The 15,800-nt window shown below is 44.1% G+C and overlaps 1 protein-coding gene across 1 annotated transcript in view; it reads right to left on the reverse strand.

Annotated features, from left to right (window-relative positions):
* Nucleotides 1–4,753: 4,753 nt before the first annotated feature.
* LOC138288222 (sodium-coupled monocarboxylate transporter 1-like) overlaps nt 4,754–15,800 on the reverse strand; it is a 237,024-nt gene continuing 225,977 nt past the window's right edge. Inside the window, exon 15 of the mRNA XM_069229605.1 lies at nt 4,754–4,984. Coding sequence (XP_069085706.1) covers nt 4,880–4,984 — 105 coding nt within the window. The 3' untranslated portion in view covers nt 4,754–4,879. The remainder of the gene's footprint in view (nt 4,985–15,800) is intronic.

Consider the following 15,800-nt stretch of genomic DNA (forward strand, 5'->3'; position numbering starts at 1 on the left):
CTCCCGATGTAATCATGGCCCTGCCCTCAAATTATTCAATACAGTGTTTAGATAGACCTCAGGGCAGAGGAGGAGGGATTTGGAATAATCCACAAAAACTCAATCCACTGTTTCACTCCCTCTGCAAACCTGACTGTGAAAGCTTGGCTTTTTCTTTGGCAATTGATGCCACCTTCACCTTTTCTGGTATTTTAATCTATCGTCCCCCTGGCCCTTATGGAAGGTTTCTGCAGGCCCTACCGGATTGTGTAGCAGACTTTGCCTGCAGATATTCCAGTTGTACTGTTCTAAGTGATTTTAGTATTCAGGTAGACGAGCCTCACAACACCTCTGCCAAAGTCCTTCTTACGGATTTAGCAGCCTTAGATCTGACACAACTGATATCTGGCCCCACCCATCTTCGAGGTCATACAACTGATTTAGTTTTTATCTGGTCCGACCATTTTCTAGTTGCACTCACACTTCTTAATTTCTCTTCACCAATTTCCGAGCCCCGTGGTAAGTTAACTGTACGTCATTGGTCAAAGCTGAAGAAGAAAGACTGGATGGACATCTTAACGAACCTGCATGCCTCCTCATCCTTTTGTCAACCTTATACAGCAGATAGGTTTGATAAATGGATCTCTAAGTCTTTAGATATTATTCTACCTACTAAATCTATTATTAAGACCACTCGTCAAAAGAAATCATCCTGGTTCTCCCCCCATCTGCTGCGTCTAAAAAAGAATGTAAGCGGATGGAGAGGAAATGGAGGAAATCATATGACCCTGGCCTCAAAAGAGACTATAGGAATATGATACGATCCTTCCACTTGGAAATCAAGGCTGTGCAGGCATCCTACTGTACCTCCAGGATTGAACAGTCCTTCCAATCTCCCAGAAAGATTTTCTCTATTTTTAAGGAAATTACCAAGCTGTCGCCCGTTAACAATATAGTAGAGGGTTCTAAAGTACATAGCAATGAACTAGCCTGTTTCTTCCAAAAGAAAATCTCTGACATTCAGGCAACTCTCCCTAGTAATTCCCTTAACGAGGATGAGTCCATCTTTTATCTTGATTGTCAGGTTCCCTGACTCTCACTTTCAGTCTACCAGCTTTTGAGTGAAGAGTTAGTAGATAAACACCTTGGCACCATTAACTCTGAATCTCCTTTGGATCCGTCTCCTCTGTTTATCCTAGCCTTAGGATCAGAAGTCACAACGCCTGTGCTAACTGATGTTCTCAACGGCTCTTTGTCCTTCGGGCATATTCCCCAACCTTGGAAACATGCTGTTGTTAAGCCTTTATTAAAAAAAAACTAATCTTGATACAACATTACCCTGCAACTACAGACCAATTGCTCTTCTCCCCATCGCATCAAAAATAATTGAGAAACATATCAATATTCAGTTGTCAGGCTTTCTTGGGGAACATAATCTTCTTCATAACACTCAAATGGGATTTAGACCGCTTCACAGCACTGAAACTGACCTGCTGGCTGTTACTGAAGACACTAAACAACGCTTAGATGCAGGTGGATATGCAGCAATCATCTTACTTGATCTGAGTGCCTCCTTTGACACCGTGGATCATAAAGTTCTTCTTCGCAGAGCTTCTCAAATGGAAATCGAGGGAATTTGCCTTAAATGGCTTTCATCGTATCAGAGTCAGAGGACTTTTCAAGTCCTTGATCAGGCACAGTACTCTGATATCTTTCCTCTCACCTGCCGGAATCCACAAGGATCATCCTTAAGTCCTACGCTTTTCAATATTTATATGGCCCCTCTAGCAAAGATCGTGAACCACTATGGGTTATCCCTGGTTTCCTATGCCGATGATACCCAATTGGTCTTTTCTTTTTCCACTGATACCAGTTCAGAACATACCATCCTTTCCTCATGTCTATCGGATGTTGCCAGATGGATGGTTGACATCAAACTCAAGTTAAATGATGAGAAAACAGAGGTTATGTTGATAGGGAACTTTTCTCGTCTTAAGTTCCCGCCTCGATTTCAGCAGGTTTAAATGATCTTCCTTCGCCTAAAGACATCATAAAAAGCTTAGATTTTTGGCTGGACTCCTGCCTCACAATGGAATGCCAATCAAAGAAACTGGCTGCTACTTGTTTTATTCGGTTGAGGACCTGCAGGAATTGTTTTACATTTCTATCCTCTTTAGCTAAAAGGCTTATTATTCAGGCTCTTATACTGTCTCGCCTGGACTACGGGAATGTTTTATTTATGAGTTCTCCATCTTATGTCCTAAAGAGATTGCAGGTGGCACAAAATGCTGCCGCCCGCCTTTTAATGGGCACTCCCAGATACCACTCTGCTAAATATGCTCTGGTCTCTCTTCATTGTCTCTCCATCGTGTCATCCACCGGGCCCTTCATAATAAGGGGCTGGCCTTTCTTAGGCGGATTACAACCGCTTATACTCCCCTAAGATCACTTAGATCCTCATCTGCTTCCCTGATTAATATACATCTTGCCAAGAAAGCAAGATGGGGAGGCAGGTCTTTTGCTTTTAAAGCAGGTAACCTATGGAACTCTCGTCCATTGGAGCTCCGCTTAGGCAAGGCCCCTTTCGTTTCGTAAAAAGCTGAAGAATTTTCTTTTTCCTTTAAGTCTGTCAGCTTTGTCTGTTTAATGGTCCTGCATTAGCACTGGGAGGCCTTCGGGTAGCCACGCGCTCTATACATTTCTAATAATAATAATAATAATGATGCACCTATTGAAAATACACTGTAGTTCAGCCTTGAAATGTTGTACATCATCGGGTAATGGTTCTAAGTTGCATTTATTAATAAATACACCCAGCTTCTGCAATATCCACCACACCTTCCAGGTGCTGCCAGTGGTGTGCATTGGGAAAGGACGACCTGCAAAAGTTTTTCCTTTGTTTGGGACTGAGGTAGACAATGCTGTCACAGCAGGCAATAGTATTTGTGTAGCATACAACCTAAGTATTGGGACATTCCCAATTGTTGGCCTAGCCGATGAGTCCCCTTCTGGGAAATGGTAGCATCATTTTGCAATCGGCTTACGGCAGGCCCAATGTCACCCAAGGAAACCCTACTCAATTCATGACATTCATGCGTACATTTCCCTTGGGTTTTCAGTCATGAGACCTTCCGTCTGCTATGGCAGTGCCAAGGATTTGATGAATCGGGCCTTCTACTGAAGTAGGAGCAGGGCCTGCTATGATTAGATGAAGGAGAGTTTCCATTTGAAGAATTAGGGGCAGGAACAGCCAGAAGAGGAGTGAAAGTAATCAGTTCGTGGAATGTTGTGCAAGTTCTGCAGCTGTGGCTTGCAACACTGTGTGTCACTAAGAGAATGTGAGACCAGCCTGCAGAAGCTGTCAGATGCAGAAGCAATGTGATACCTAATGGACCGCCAACTGTCAAATGAGCAATGCCCGACATGTCACGAGGCAAGAGCTCAGTGGCCCTCAGCTGATTCACAAGGTATATAGGCTACCAGCAGATGGGATGAGGGCCAAGGACTGGGGGGAGAGACAAGATAATGCCAGCGGAGGTGGTTGAAGGCTTTCAACTAACAGTGTGGTGGTGAAGAGGGTCCATCTAGATAAGGCTGGGCTGGAAGTGTAATTCCTTCAGGTATCTGAGAGGGGCCCCAGCACTGCCCATGTCCATGGCATATGCAGTGCAGGGCTCCCCCTGCCCAACACCCTTTAATTGTGCACTGTCTGCATATTTTGAGGGTGCTGGTGCCACCGGCTTGTAATAGAGCCGGTGACAATGCTGCCGCCACTTTCCTACTGGGCTGACCGGTCAGGAGTCTGGCAGACAGGTGTTCCCATCCACTCATAATCGGGCCTATACTCATATAGGGTAATGATAGCTAAGTGTAGGTGGTATGGTCACAGAATAGCTTATAAAGGGAGAAGAAAATGGCGGAGATAAGGTGGTGTTATTTGAAGTAGGAAGGAAAATGTGAGCAGAGACTGTTTTATGCAAGGTTCAACATTTCTCATAGAGGCTCCGTGACACTAGAACACTTGCTATATTTGTTTGTGTTCAACAAATAACTCTTGAAATATTGCCTCTTTTTATTCTTTGAAACGTGTTATGTTATTCAAAACTTTATCAAATGCCTTCAATCTTGTGTTAAGCAGTGAAATGTCTTACGCTATGTTGCACAAGCGACCGCCCATGGAATGCTGTGGATGTCTTCAAAATAATGAAATGTCAGCAGCAAAAGTAACTAAGAATTATTATGAAGACTGTAAAATTATTTATGAAAATGAGGTGTGATGTCTACTGTAGTAAGTCAACAAAAAGAAAATTAAACATACCTATTAGTTTCAACACAAGACACAAAGGCAGACAATATAATTGTGATTGTCCTCCTTTTTTCAGACATTTTGTTGAATTTCAAAGCAGTAAAACTTAGGCCAGAGTGATGATAATGGAGCCTCTGATCTTCTGTTTCGCGTTGCCTCTTTCTTTAACTGGGACTAGGCCTGAACATTAGTGGGAATCCATTGGATAATAAATAATTTTAAAAGGGACTTAATTATATATCAACAAATTGTCAAATTTATCATTTTGTCCTGGGTGTCAGAGATTAAGGTTTAAAAGTAACCAATCAAAGGCTGGCCCTTTAATGTAACTAATCGCAAAACAATAATAACAGTGTATCATTTTTACACTGAACCACGCAAAGAAAATATTGGTGCATTAGCAGGTATTTCAACACGCCAAAATAACTGGCAGAATATAATAATTCAATCAACAAATGTGTACGACGACAAAACTTTTTTTATTTAATGATACAAATGATCGTTGTATCACTTTGCTTTATGCCATGTATTGTTTTTTTAAGAAAAGAGAAAAATCATGTTATGGGGAAGTTGTCCAATGCGTTTCATTCTATTTTATTTAAAATCTACTTCAGCATGTTGAAAGGCGGGGTTGTCACTTCCACCGAATTGCTTCTGATCAGGATATGGTGATAAATGTAAATCTCCAACTGCATATTTCTGAAACAAGATTTAACATATGCTTCAATAATCAAATAAACAAAAATTGTAGATGAAATTACAAATAGATATTCTAAAAACCAATTAAAGAAAACGATACATTGATGTAATTAAATGTTCCTGTTTAGTTGTGGTTTCAAGGGCACTGTGCATGTGGTTCCTAGGCATGTCCTGCACTGCAAATGTCTGTAGTGTTTACTCTCCATGTAGTGATGTCTCTAGGAAGAGAGTAATCAGACAGCTGGCAGCAGAGTATAGTGCATAAAGAAAGGAAACGTCAATGACTGCTTCATACAACCTTTTGAGAGGGGGAGCTGGTATATTGCAAAGGAATCATTAAACAAAAAAGTAGCTAATATATCTTTGTCTATTTGAAGAATCCCTCTATGACAACACGTGTTTCTATGTGTAGTTTAACCGGACTGAACATAGAAATGAGAGTCACCTCTTAACATTAGTTACTTTCTGGCACGATTTATAGCTCTTCCATGGGTGAAACGTCAACCCAACTATAAGGTCCCTGTAACTTTTGGTTTTTTCAGTCAATTTCTATAGTTTCTTTAATGCGCATGTTAACATTTCTGTCAAGTTGCAGCCAGCCAATCAGGGCCTTGGTATCCCCCTGGATTTGAGGAGGATCAAAGACGAATCAGAGGAGGCTTTTAGGATCCGCTAATTGGCTGGAAAAAAAAGGATTTTTTTTTCCCATGAGGGATACCTAAGGGACTCCTCCATATGTCCTATGGGTTCAGGATACCTGTATTCAGACCGCATGCAAGTTTTTACACTGTTTTTCTCTCCCTCCAGCCAATGCAAGAAACAAAATGGCAGCTGTAATTTTTCTGTCAGGTTGCAGTCAGCCAATCAGGACCTTGCGTTTCCTCCAGATTTGAGGAGGATTCGCACCTCTAGATATGCAACTTTCTTTTCCCTTTAGTAACTCCAAAACTACTGAATGTATTTACACCAAAGAACAAAAATCACACTTTTGGACCAAAAGCCACCTTTCTGCCAAATTAGGGGTGATTCCGTCTAGAGGTTCGGGCTGTAGTTGTGTTCCACTTCCCTATGGGAATTAACATATTCAACACATTTTTTTGCCCCTCCTTTTTCTCACCCCTGTTTGACGGATCACCCCAAAACTTTCCATATACAACACGATCATTGGGCACATTGTTTTGGAACATTTCATAAAGATTCGTCAAACGACGTCACCAGCCCGCAAGGGAGTTCCCATCAACATCCCTCACCCTTGCCCAAGTCCCGAGACTTTGCCGCAGCCACAGCAGAGGATGCACCTTCTCCCATCTTGCCGCCAAGATTTGGAATGACTTCCCCCCTCACCTGCAGGCACACCCTCATCGACTTCAGGAGAAAGCTCAAAACATGGCTCTTCGAGGAATAACTACCAGCTGCAGCAACAACCTGGATACTCCCCGTGTGACAAGCCTCACTTTATAAAACTAATGACTGATTGATTGATTGAAAGATATAGCCAAGTCAAAAAGAGCTTTTTCAATGGGAATTAAAGGCCACATGTACAAAGCATTATTCTAGACACAAACAGGCCGATTCACAGAATCGGCCTGTTAGCGACTAGGAAAATGCTTTTCGGGATGTACAAAGTTCAAATTGCGATTCGGTAACTTGTTACCGAATCACAATTTGGGTTTTGCAATTCGGTATTAGGAAGGGGCGTGTTCAGGGTGTCCCTTCCTAATCTGAATGGAATGTAGGATTGTATGAATGTGGTCGCAAAACAACTGCAGTTTGCACCAATTTCAAATTGGTGTTAACCCATTCGCAAAGGGGAAGGGGTCCCAAGGAATGTGAATGCATGCCAAAATGTTTTTAAGAACAGACAGTGGTCCCATGGACCACTGCCTACTCTGAAAAAATGAAACTGAAATGCTTCATTTTTTTTGTTCTAAAATCCCTTAAGGAAAACAGGCTACATTTAAATAAAAGAGATTGCTTTATTTAAAAACAATCACAGACATGGTGGTCTGCTGACCCTAGCAGGCCACCATCACTGTGACTTTTGCGATTCTCAGTGGGTCCCAAATTGTGACCTACCTCATTAATATTAATAAAGTAGGCCTTTTTGCGACCCACCGGGATTCGCAAATGAAGCTCAATGGAGTTTCTTACATTTGGAATTGCGAATTTCTAATTGCGATTCGCATAGAATCGCAATTAAGAAATCGCATTTCCAAATGTTCCTACATGTGGCCCTATGTCCCTATTATAACTAACTACTGCTGATCTCCAGTAGGTAATATATATTCACTGAAAATCCAAAGGTTACAGGGATGCTATTTTAAGGTTCTTAGGCCCTCATTCCAACCCTGGCGGTCATAGACCGCCAGGGTGGATGTTGACGGAAGCACCGCCAACAGGCTGGCGGTGCTTCATTTGGCATTCCGACCGCGGCGGTACAGCCGCGGTCGCCCAGCCGGGTCCGGCGGTTTCCCGCCGGATTTCCCCCGGCTGGGAGAATCCTCCATGGCAGCGCTGCAAGCCGCGCCGCCATGGGGATTCCGACCCACTTCCCGCCAGCCTGTTTCTGGCGGTTTTTACCGCCAGGAACAGGATGGCGGGAACGGGTGTCGTGGGGCCCCCTAACAGGCCCCAGCATGATTTTCACTGTCTGCATAGCAGACAGTGAAAATCGCGACGGGTGCAACTGCACCCGTCGCACCCCTGCAACACCGCTGGCTCCATTCGGAGCCGGCTTCTGTGTTGCAGGGCCTTTCCCGCTGGGCTTGCGGGCGCTCCCTTGGCGGGCGCCCGCCGGCCCAGCGGGAAAGTCTGAATGGCCCCCGCGGTCTTTTGATCGCGGAGCGGCCAAGTGGCGGCGTAAGTTTGGCGGGCGGGCGGCAACCGCCGCCCGCCAAACTTGGAATGACCACCTTAATTTACTCGTACAAAACTGAATTTATAAAACCATAGAAATTCAGCAGCTATAGTCAGAGTTTTTTCAAGGAGCTATAACTCGCTCCCCAAGTTAACTATAACTCGCGCCCTCGCCACGCACAGGTTTTTCTTCAAAAATGTGACTTCTAATGTTTCATTTATACTGTTAAGGATGGTATAGAAGTTCTCATGACTGCTGTAATAATTAGCAGTGCATGGTGTGGGAACAAGGCCAACCCCTATAAGAACCCAACCCCGCTGGGTCCCCCTCCCCAGGGCAATCTCAGCCCCGGGAACCCATCCCCCGGGGCCTAGCCAAAATATTTTTTTTTGGGGGGGGGCTGCGTGGCCACTCGTCCCCTTGCTGATCTCAACCCCAGAGACCCCATCCCTTGGGGTCCTGCCTAAATATTACATTTTTGGGGGGAAAGGGAGAGCCACGCAGCCCCCCTCCCCAGGCCGATCTTGGCCCTGGGTACACCATCTCCTGGGGCACGGCCTAATTATTTTTTGGGGGGGAGGGAGCTGTGTGGCCCCCCTCCCCACACTGTTCTCGGCTCCGGGGACCCCATTCCCCCAGGTCATGGCCTACTTATTATATTTTTTGGGGGGGAGGGGGACCACCTGGCCCCCTCCCATGGGCCGATCTCAGCCCCGGGATCCCATCCTCAGGGGCCTTGCCTAACTATTTTTTTGGGACAAGGACTGATCTCTACTCCGGGGGCCCTATCCCCCGGGCCCAGGCATGTGACCTGGGTGCCCCCCAGTGCACGCAGTTACAATGTTGGGGACCATGGGGAGAGCATGAAGTCTCCCACGGTCCCTGCTGACTGCCCGCCTCCTGTGGGAGCCAATATTGCTGTCACAGAGAGGGATCTGCTAAACATGCAGCTCCCTATCTGTGAGAGCAGTTTCCTCTGTCTCTCTGCCTTTGGAAACTTCTGTTCACAGTGAGGGAGGGCTGTTGCTGTGGCTGTCAAAGCTGCAGTCAAGCCACAGCAAACAGCTATGTCCTGAGGACGGGCACCTTGGGACATAGCAGGATCCAGCCCTGGAGGATGGCCATCCCCAGGCCCATCTGTGACTCCTCGAAGACTGCACGGCCCCCTTCAACAAAGAGAGCCCCAGGGAGGTGATAGTTCCCAGGGCTGCAGGAGTCCACAACAGACCCCCTTTTCCCTTTTTAATCTTTGCCCAGGGGAGGTGGTGGTAACTGGGGCTGCGGGGTGAGTCACGCAGCCCCCCCGTACACAATCTGAAGAATGGCCCGGGAAGGTGGTGGTCCCTGGAGCTCCAGGGGGCCTCATGCCCCCCCACATACAATTTGAGCAATGCCTAGGGGAGGTGGTGGTCCCCGGGGCTGCAGGAGGGCCGTAGGCACCCTGCACACAATTTGAGAAATACCTTGCTGAGTTGGTGGTCCCTGGGGCTGCTTTAAAAATGTTAATACCCCCGGGACCTGGCCCACCCGAGGGCCTCACAGAAACAAGCACAGGAGCCCATGATTGGTTATTTTTAAAAAAATGCTGCAAATTTGTGAATTTTGCGAATTTGCAGCAATTCCTTTTTGAAAACATGCTTTTTAGCCCTAAGGGATTCCGTCTGGGACCCCACCACCACAGCTAAGGTGTCAGGGTGTCCCTACCCTGGCCCCTTTTCCTTTTTTTCACATTTTTTAGTGGGCTGAAGCCGAGTCCAAAGATGACTGCCAAAACTTTCTGGTTTGAAGTGTTGGCAGTTAGTCAGAGCAGTGCATTTGCCATGCATGAGCTCCTAATCTTCGCAAAGTTGTTGTGGTCAGATATATACAAGTTTGTTTTCCCTTTAACATCTCAAAAAGTACAGAATGGATTCACACCAAAGAAGCGAAAGCACAATCTGCGTGCCGAAAGCTAGCTTTCTGCCAAATATGGTGTAATTCCGTCCAGTGGTTTGGACTGTAGTTGTGTCTAAAGGTCCAATGGGAATTAACATGAGAAAACCACCTTTTTTGACTCCCCCTTTTTCTCAGCCCCGCTTGATGGATCACCTCAAATCTTTGTGTGCGCAACAAGAATTACAGGGGCACTTTTTTGTGAAGATTTGTCAAATGGTGAAGAAGATCAAAAAATGCTTTATATATACATACATGTGGAGTTAAGAAGAATAGTAGATCCATACCGCCCTTTGTGCGCTTATCTTACAAAACCCCAAAGCATGAGTTTGTTTGTGGAAAAACAAAACAACTAATGGTCCCTACAGCCTGGGTGTTTTCTCCTAAGGTTTGAGGGTGATAATTTTTTCCCTGTCCCTCGCCTCTAGATTTTTTCTTTCAGTGATGGACCCGAAAAAAGACTACATGGTTTACCCTAAATAGGATCTACCACGTAACGTTGATTCTCTGACTATCTCTTTTTCATTGGGTGGTCTTTGGAAGCTCTCCTTTGACTGAGCCAATGGGTGCTCAATTGACGGAAAGTTTACTATCCTCCCATCTCTAAATTAGGTCGGCAGACAGATAATTTGGAAGACAGGGTACTTCATCGCATTTGTGCAGGCCTATCCTGTCCACCAAACCCTAAATCAGGCCTTTTTTCATGGAAGCTGCTCACTTTGTTCTTGTAATGGCATGGGTCCTCAATATCGAGTAGGAAATGTCATAAAAACGTAATATTGTAGCCATAATATGGAAGACAAACATTTCAACAAGACCTAGTTTCCATAGAAAAAGCATTTTTTGATTTGCCTATATCTTTGACATCGGTTGACGTATTTTCCCAAAAACATTTCTGCTCACTTCAGCTGCTGTGTGGAAAGTTTCTGTGTGAACCATCAAGCAGGAGCAGAGAAAAAGGAGGGGTTCTAAAAGGCGTGTTCCCCATTCATTTTTCCATAGAGATTTTGAACAGCGATAGCGCCTGAACCACTGGACAGAATTACACCAAATTTCACAGAAAGGTAGCTCTTGGTCTGGAAAGAGGTATCTTTGTTATTTGGTGTAAATCCATTCCATAGTTTTTGAGAAATTAAATAAATCCCAATTTCAATGTATAAGAATGCAAAGGATTAGCAGTCCCTCCCGATCGCGTGCTGAGATCTGATCGGCTGCCAGCACTTCAACAAGGAAGTGTTGGCAGCCATGTTAGGACTCTGCTTCAGCCGAGTCCCTGAAAAAAGGTAAAAAATTAAGAAAATGGGCCAGGGTATGGACCCTCTCACCCCTTAGCTCTGTTGATGGGGTCCTTCGGCCCATGCACAGTGCGTGGTTGGGTTGTTATAGAGGTTGGCCTCAGGGCCTGACCACAGCCCAGAAACTGTGATAGGGGAATCATCCACAGATAACCTATAGGAGAACACCAAGCCTGAAGGACCGGTTAGGTGAGGAGCCATTTTGGCAACTCAAGCAAATCATGGCTTGCACAGCCTGGAAATGTTATTAGTGTAAAGCCTCTGCGATTAAGATAAATGAAAAGGCATAATCTACAGGAATGGGAAAAATTAAACATATTAAACAACATATAACATGCAGAGTAAATTTACTGTATATATCATCGAGTGTCCCTGCAAACTCAAATATGTGGGGAGTGCAGTCTGTGAAACAAGAAAAAGGATCTGGAACACATACGGGCAACAGTAAATTTGGACAGAAGCTACGCAGTAGTAAAACATATGGAACTGGAACATTTGAGTGACTGGCAAAAATTAAAATATTTTGCAATTAATCACATCCCGAAAATGGAATGGGGTGGAGATCTTGAGAAACTTCTCAGGCAAAATAGAATTAAGATATATAATATAGATGCAGACCCTTGTGCCTTTGGGGGTTGAACTCTGATGCAGAGTAACGTACATTTGTGATCAGCAAAGAATAAGAGTTACATGAGGTGCAGAATTGGAATTATTATTGGTTTCTCCAGATATAAAATGTTGGAAAAGTGAATGAAAATAATCATTTGGTTTTCACTATGTAAGGATCTGTCACTTAATAAAATTTTATGTTTTGTTTTTTAAATGTAATTGGCATTATGTTAACAATAGTATTGGTGCAATTAAGGCAGCACATATGGAGTAACAGGTACTAAGTTCAGGGAGCAAAAGCATATTGAGATTCTGCACTGTTGTGGTCGGTTTCAGCAGTTGGGGGGGGCAAATGCTTATTTTAAGGAAGATGGAGCAATTAATTTATGAAGACATAATCCATGCACATGCAATAAGTGTAAGGATTCAGTAGGCATAAGCATTAGAAAGAAAAAGCTCAGTAAATTTCTATGAGGCACTGGTGTCGGTAATAATTAATTCATAGAAACTGAAAGATATGTGGAATTATTGAAAAGTGCCCCTGGAGAGGAGGGGGTTTCTTTGTTTAATTTTTGTTCCATGGCTGAAACAGAAACTTAAATGTGTGGCACTACATTACCCACAATGCACATTGAAAAGGTTGAGCCATCTCGCAAATAGGAAAAGTTGTTCATAGGGAATTTTGAAAAATGTTATCCAATTGCAGTTTTATAACTTTTGTACTTTTTAAATTACCCCTGTTTAATATTGTTCAGAAGACAATGGAGAGGACACAACATTGGGTTTTGAAACAGAGTGGATCGTTTAAGTAGTAGTAATAGTATATAAACACTGGTGACGGACTCTCAAAAACATGCGTGTGAACAAGGTCGGGGAGACCGAAACGCGTAAAGCCTTTTGCTGCCAGAACGAGCATTTTTGTAATAATCGTGCCATTACAGTGACCCAGGAGTGCGGTTCATCTTTTCTCTGCAAAACAAATGAAGGAAAAGGATGTTTTTGGATTGAAGTTGGCAACCCCCGCAGAGGAACCAGCAGTGCTAAAAATTATGAAAGTGCGCCGAAAGATGCGTGACAAGGGAAAAAACTGTTCTATATATATATATGTATATATATATATATAGATATAGATATAGATATATACATATAGATATAGATATATAACCTAGTGGTGACCGGCACTATAGTTAGGACCATGTTTCCATAGAAAAAGCGTTTATAGACTTGTCTATATCTTTGGCACCGTTTGACAAATCTTCACAACATTTTCCCAAAAAAGTGTTGCTGTGATTTTTGTTGCGCATAGAAAGTTTCAAGGTGATCCATGAAGTGGGGGCTGAGAATATGAGGGGGGGAGGGGTTAAAAAAGTTAATTTTTCCATGTTAATTCCAATTGGACCATTAGACATGTCTACAGTATGAGCTACTGGACCGAAGTACACAAAATTTAGCAGAAAACTAGCTTTCGGTATGCAGATTATGTTTTTGTTTATTTGGAGCAACTCTGTTTAGTAGATTTTTTTGAAATTTAGGGAAATTCAAATTTGTATATGTCTGATCATGAAGTATTCACGAACAAAGACAATTTTGTGCAGGGATAAGTACACCTTTGATTCACTGGCAACACTTCAAACCAGGAAGTGTTAGCAGTAATCTTGGTAAGCAGCATCAGCTGAGTCCCATTAAAAAAAAGAAAAGGAAAAGAAAAGGGGCCAGGTTAGGGTCACCTTGACCACTTAGCTCTTGTGGGGGTCCCAAAGAAACCCCACCGCAGCAGAATGAGCATTTTTGTAAATTATTTTTTGCTGCTATATTCATGAATTTGCAGCAAAAAAATTATTTAAAAAAAAAACCCTGGGTGGGCCAGGTCCTGGGGGCATTCATAATTTTGTGTGGGGGGCTTCCTGGCCACCTCAGAGCTGCAGGGACCATCACTTTCCCGAGTCGACTTTTTCTGATATGTGCTGGGGGACCCGTGTCCCCCAGTGCCCTGGGAACCACTACTTCCCTGGGGCAATTTTTTTTAAGTCAGTTTGGGAGGCCCATCGGCCCCCCTTCATACCCGAGGATCACCACCTCCCCAGGCAAACAATAACAAGTAAGGGGAATCTGTTTCGGACCCCTAAGCCCTGGGGACCACCAGCTCCCCGGGGCTATGTCTATGTTGGGGAGGGAACGCGCTGCCCCCCTCGTGGAGCCACAGATGGCCCTGGGGACTGCCACCCCCCATGGCCGGCTCCTGCTATGTCCCAGGTTTTCCACCCCCAGGAGATAGCTGTGTGCTATTGCTTGGCTGCAGCGAAAGCAAGAGACTTGTCAAGCAGGTCCTGTTGTTAAAAAACAAAGCTTTCATCTGTGTCCCCTGCACACGGGCAGGGGACAGAGATGAAATGTTTCAGCAAGCAGGGAGCTGCTGTTAAAGCAGCTCTGTGCTTGCTGAATCAATGGCACCGTGAGGGAAGCCTTAAGGCTTCCACCGCAGTGCCAGATAGCCTGTAAAGGGCATTTTGTTCAAAAATTAAATTAAAAAATACATAAATAAGTAAATAAATATGTAGGGTCTGTGGGGGAGCCCTTGAGGATTCCCTTGCGGTCCAAGATATACCAGAAAGGGCTATAACAAACACAAAAGCAATAGCTCAGTGTGAAGGTCACAGACCTTCACACTGAACATTGAAGTGTATTTGGAGTTGGAAATGGCCAGATTTGCAGAAATGGGAATTTTCAACCACAAAAATGCTTTTTCATGTGTACAAAACACAAATCACGATTTGCTAGTATGTTATCGAAGACAATATGTGTTTAGCGATTCAGTATTTGTAAGGGGCATGTATAGGGCACCCCTTCCAAATACTGAATTGCAAGTTTTGAGAGTGAATTAAGGTCGAAAACATTATTTTTTTACCAACATCTCAAGGGTGGTGGTAACCATTTGCAAATGGAAAGGACTTCCCCTTTGTGAATGTAGCAATACATTTTTTTTAAGAGCAGGCAGTGGTCCAAGGGTCGACTGCCTGTACTTAAAAAATGAAACTTAAATGTTTCATTTTATTTTTTTTAACCACATCCAGTCTTCCTTTAAGGAAAATAGGCTGCATTTAAAAAACAAAAGATTGCTTTATCGAAAAGCAACCACATACATGGTGGCGTGCTGACCCCAGCAGGTCAACATCCCTGTAATGGTTGCAATTCCTAATGGGTTGCAAAATTCGTCCTACCTCATTAATATTCATCAGGTGGGTCTATTTGTGATCTCATTAGGATTCGCTATCTGAAGGTTGCAAGTGTTCTTACATTAGGAACTGTGACTTCCTAATTGCGATTCAGTAACAATCCCAACTAGTAAATTGCAATTCCTATTTTTGTACATATGGCCCTTGGTGATATAAGTTATGACAGGACGTTGGATAGGAACTGAATAGAGAATGAATCCAGCAAAAAAATCTCAATGGGCTCAAAAGCACCTCCTTATAGTGAGATGAGCCCTGTCCTTTCTTCTGTTTCCATATGCTGGACAGAAGACCGATACGGTGTAAATACGCTAATATAAACTTCAAATGCCAAAGAAATTGTTTTTGGAGGTTCAGCAGCTGTGACTTAGGCCCTCATTACAAGTTTGGCAGACGAAAGAGCCGAATGCCAAACCCGTGGGGGGGCGCCACTGTCATACTGGTGACGCCCCCCCCCCCGTCGTATTACAATTTTCCCACCATGCTGTCTGGCGGGAACATTGCACTATGACATTCCTGCTGGGCTGACCGACAGGAACAGTGCTACGATATTCACCTCGGCTCCTTCAAGGGAGCCAAGGCGAATATCATGGCACACAGCACCCTCGGAATGTGCACTGTCTGCAAAGCAAACAAACACAAAGGATGGATGGAATGCGGAACCAATCATACATTCACTCCCAGTCACAGATCTGGGTTTAAACCATCAATTATTTTGCTCATCACGCCACCCCAGTTTAGACCCAGCCATATGCAAATCAGTCTTGACCCTGCTCCCCATGGGAACAGTTTAGCCCGAACTGCCAAGTCAGTTACTTCCTGGACCGGAAACAAACATCCTGTGATGGGTTTCAGTATATCACCCTTCATCAGCAAGACAAGCTTAAATCCAG

The sequence above is a fragment of the Pleurodeles waltl genome, chromosome 4_1, assembly GCF_031143425.1.
Source record: "Pleurodeles waltl isolate 20211129_DDA chromosome 4_1, aPleWal1.hap1.20221129, whole genome shotgun sequence".
Lineage (NCBI taxonomy): Eukaryota > Metazoa > Chordata > Amphibia > Caudata > Salamandridae > Pleurodeles > Pleurodeles waltl.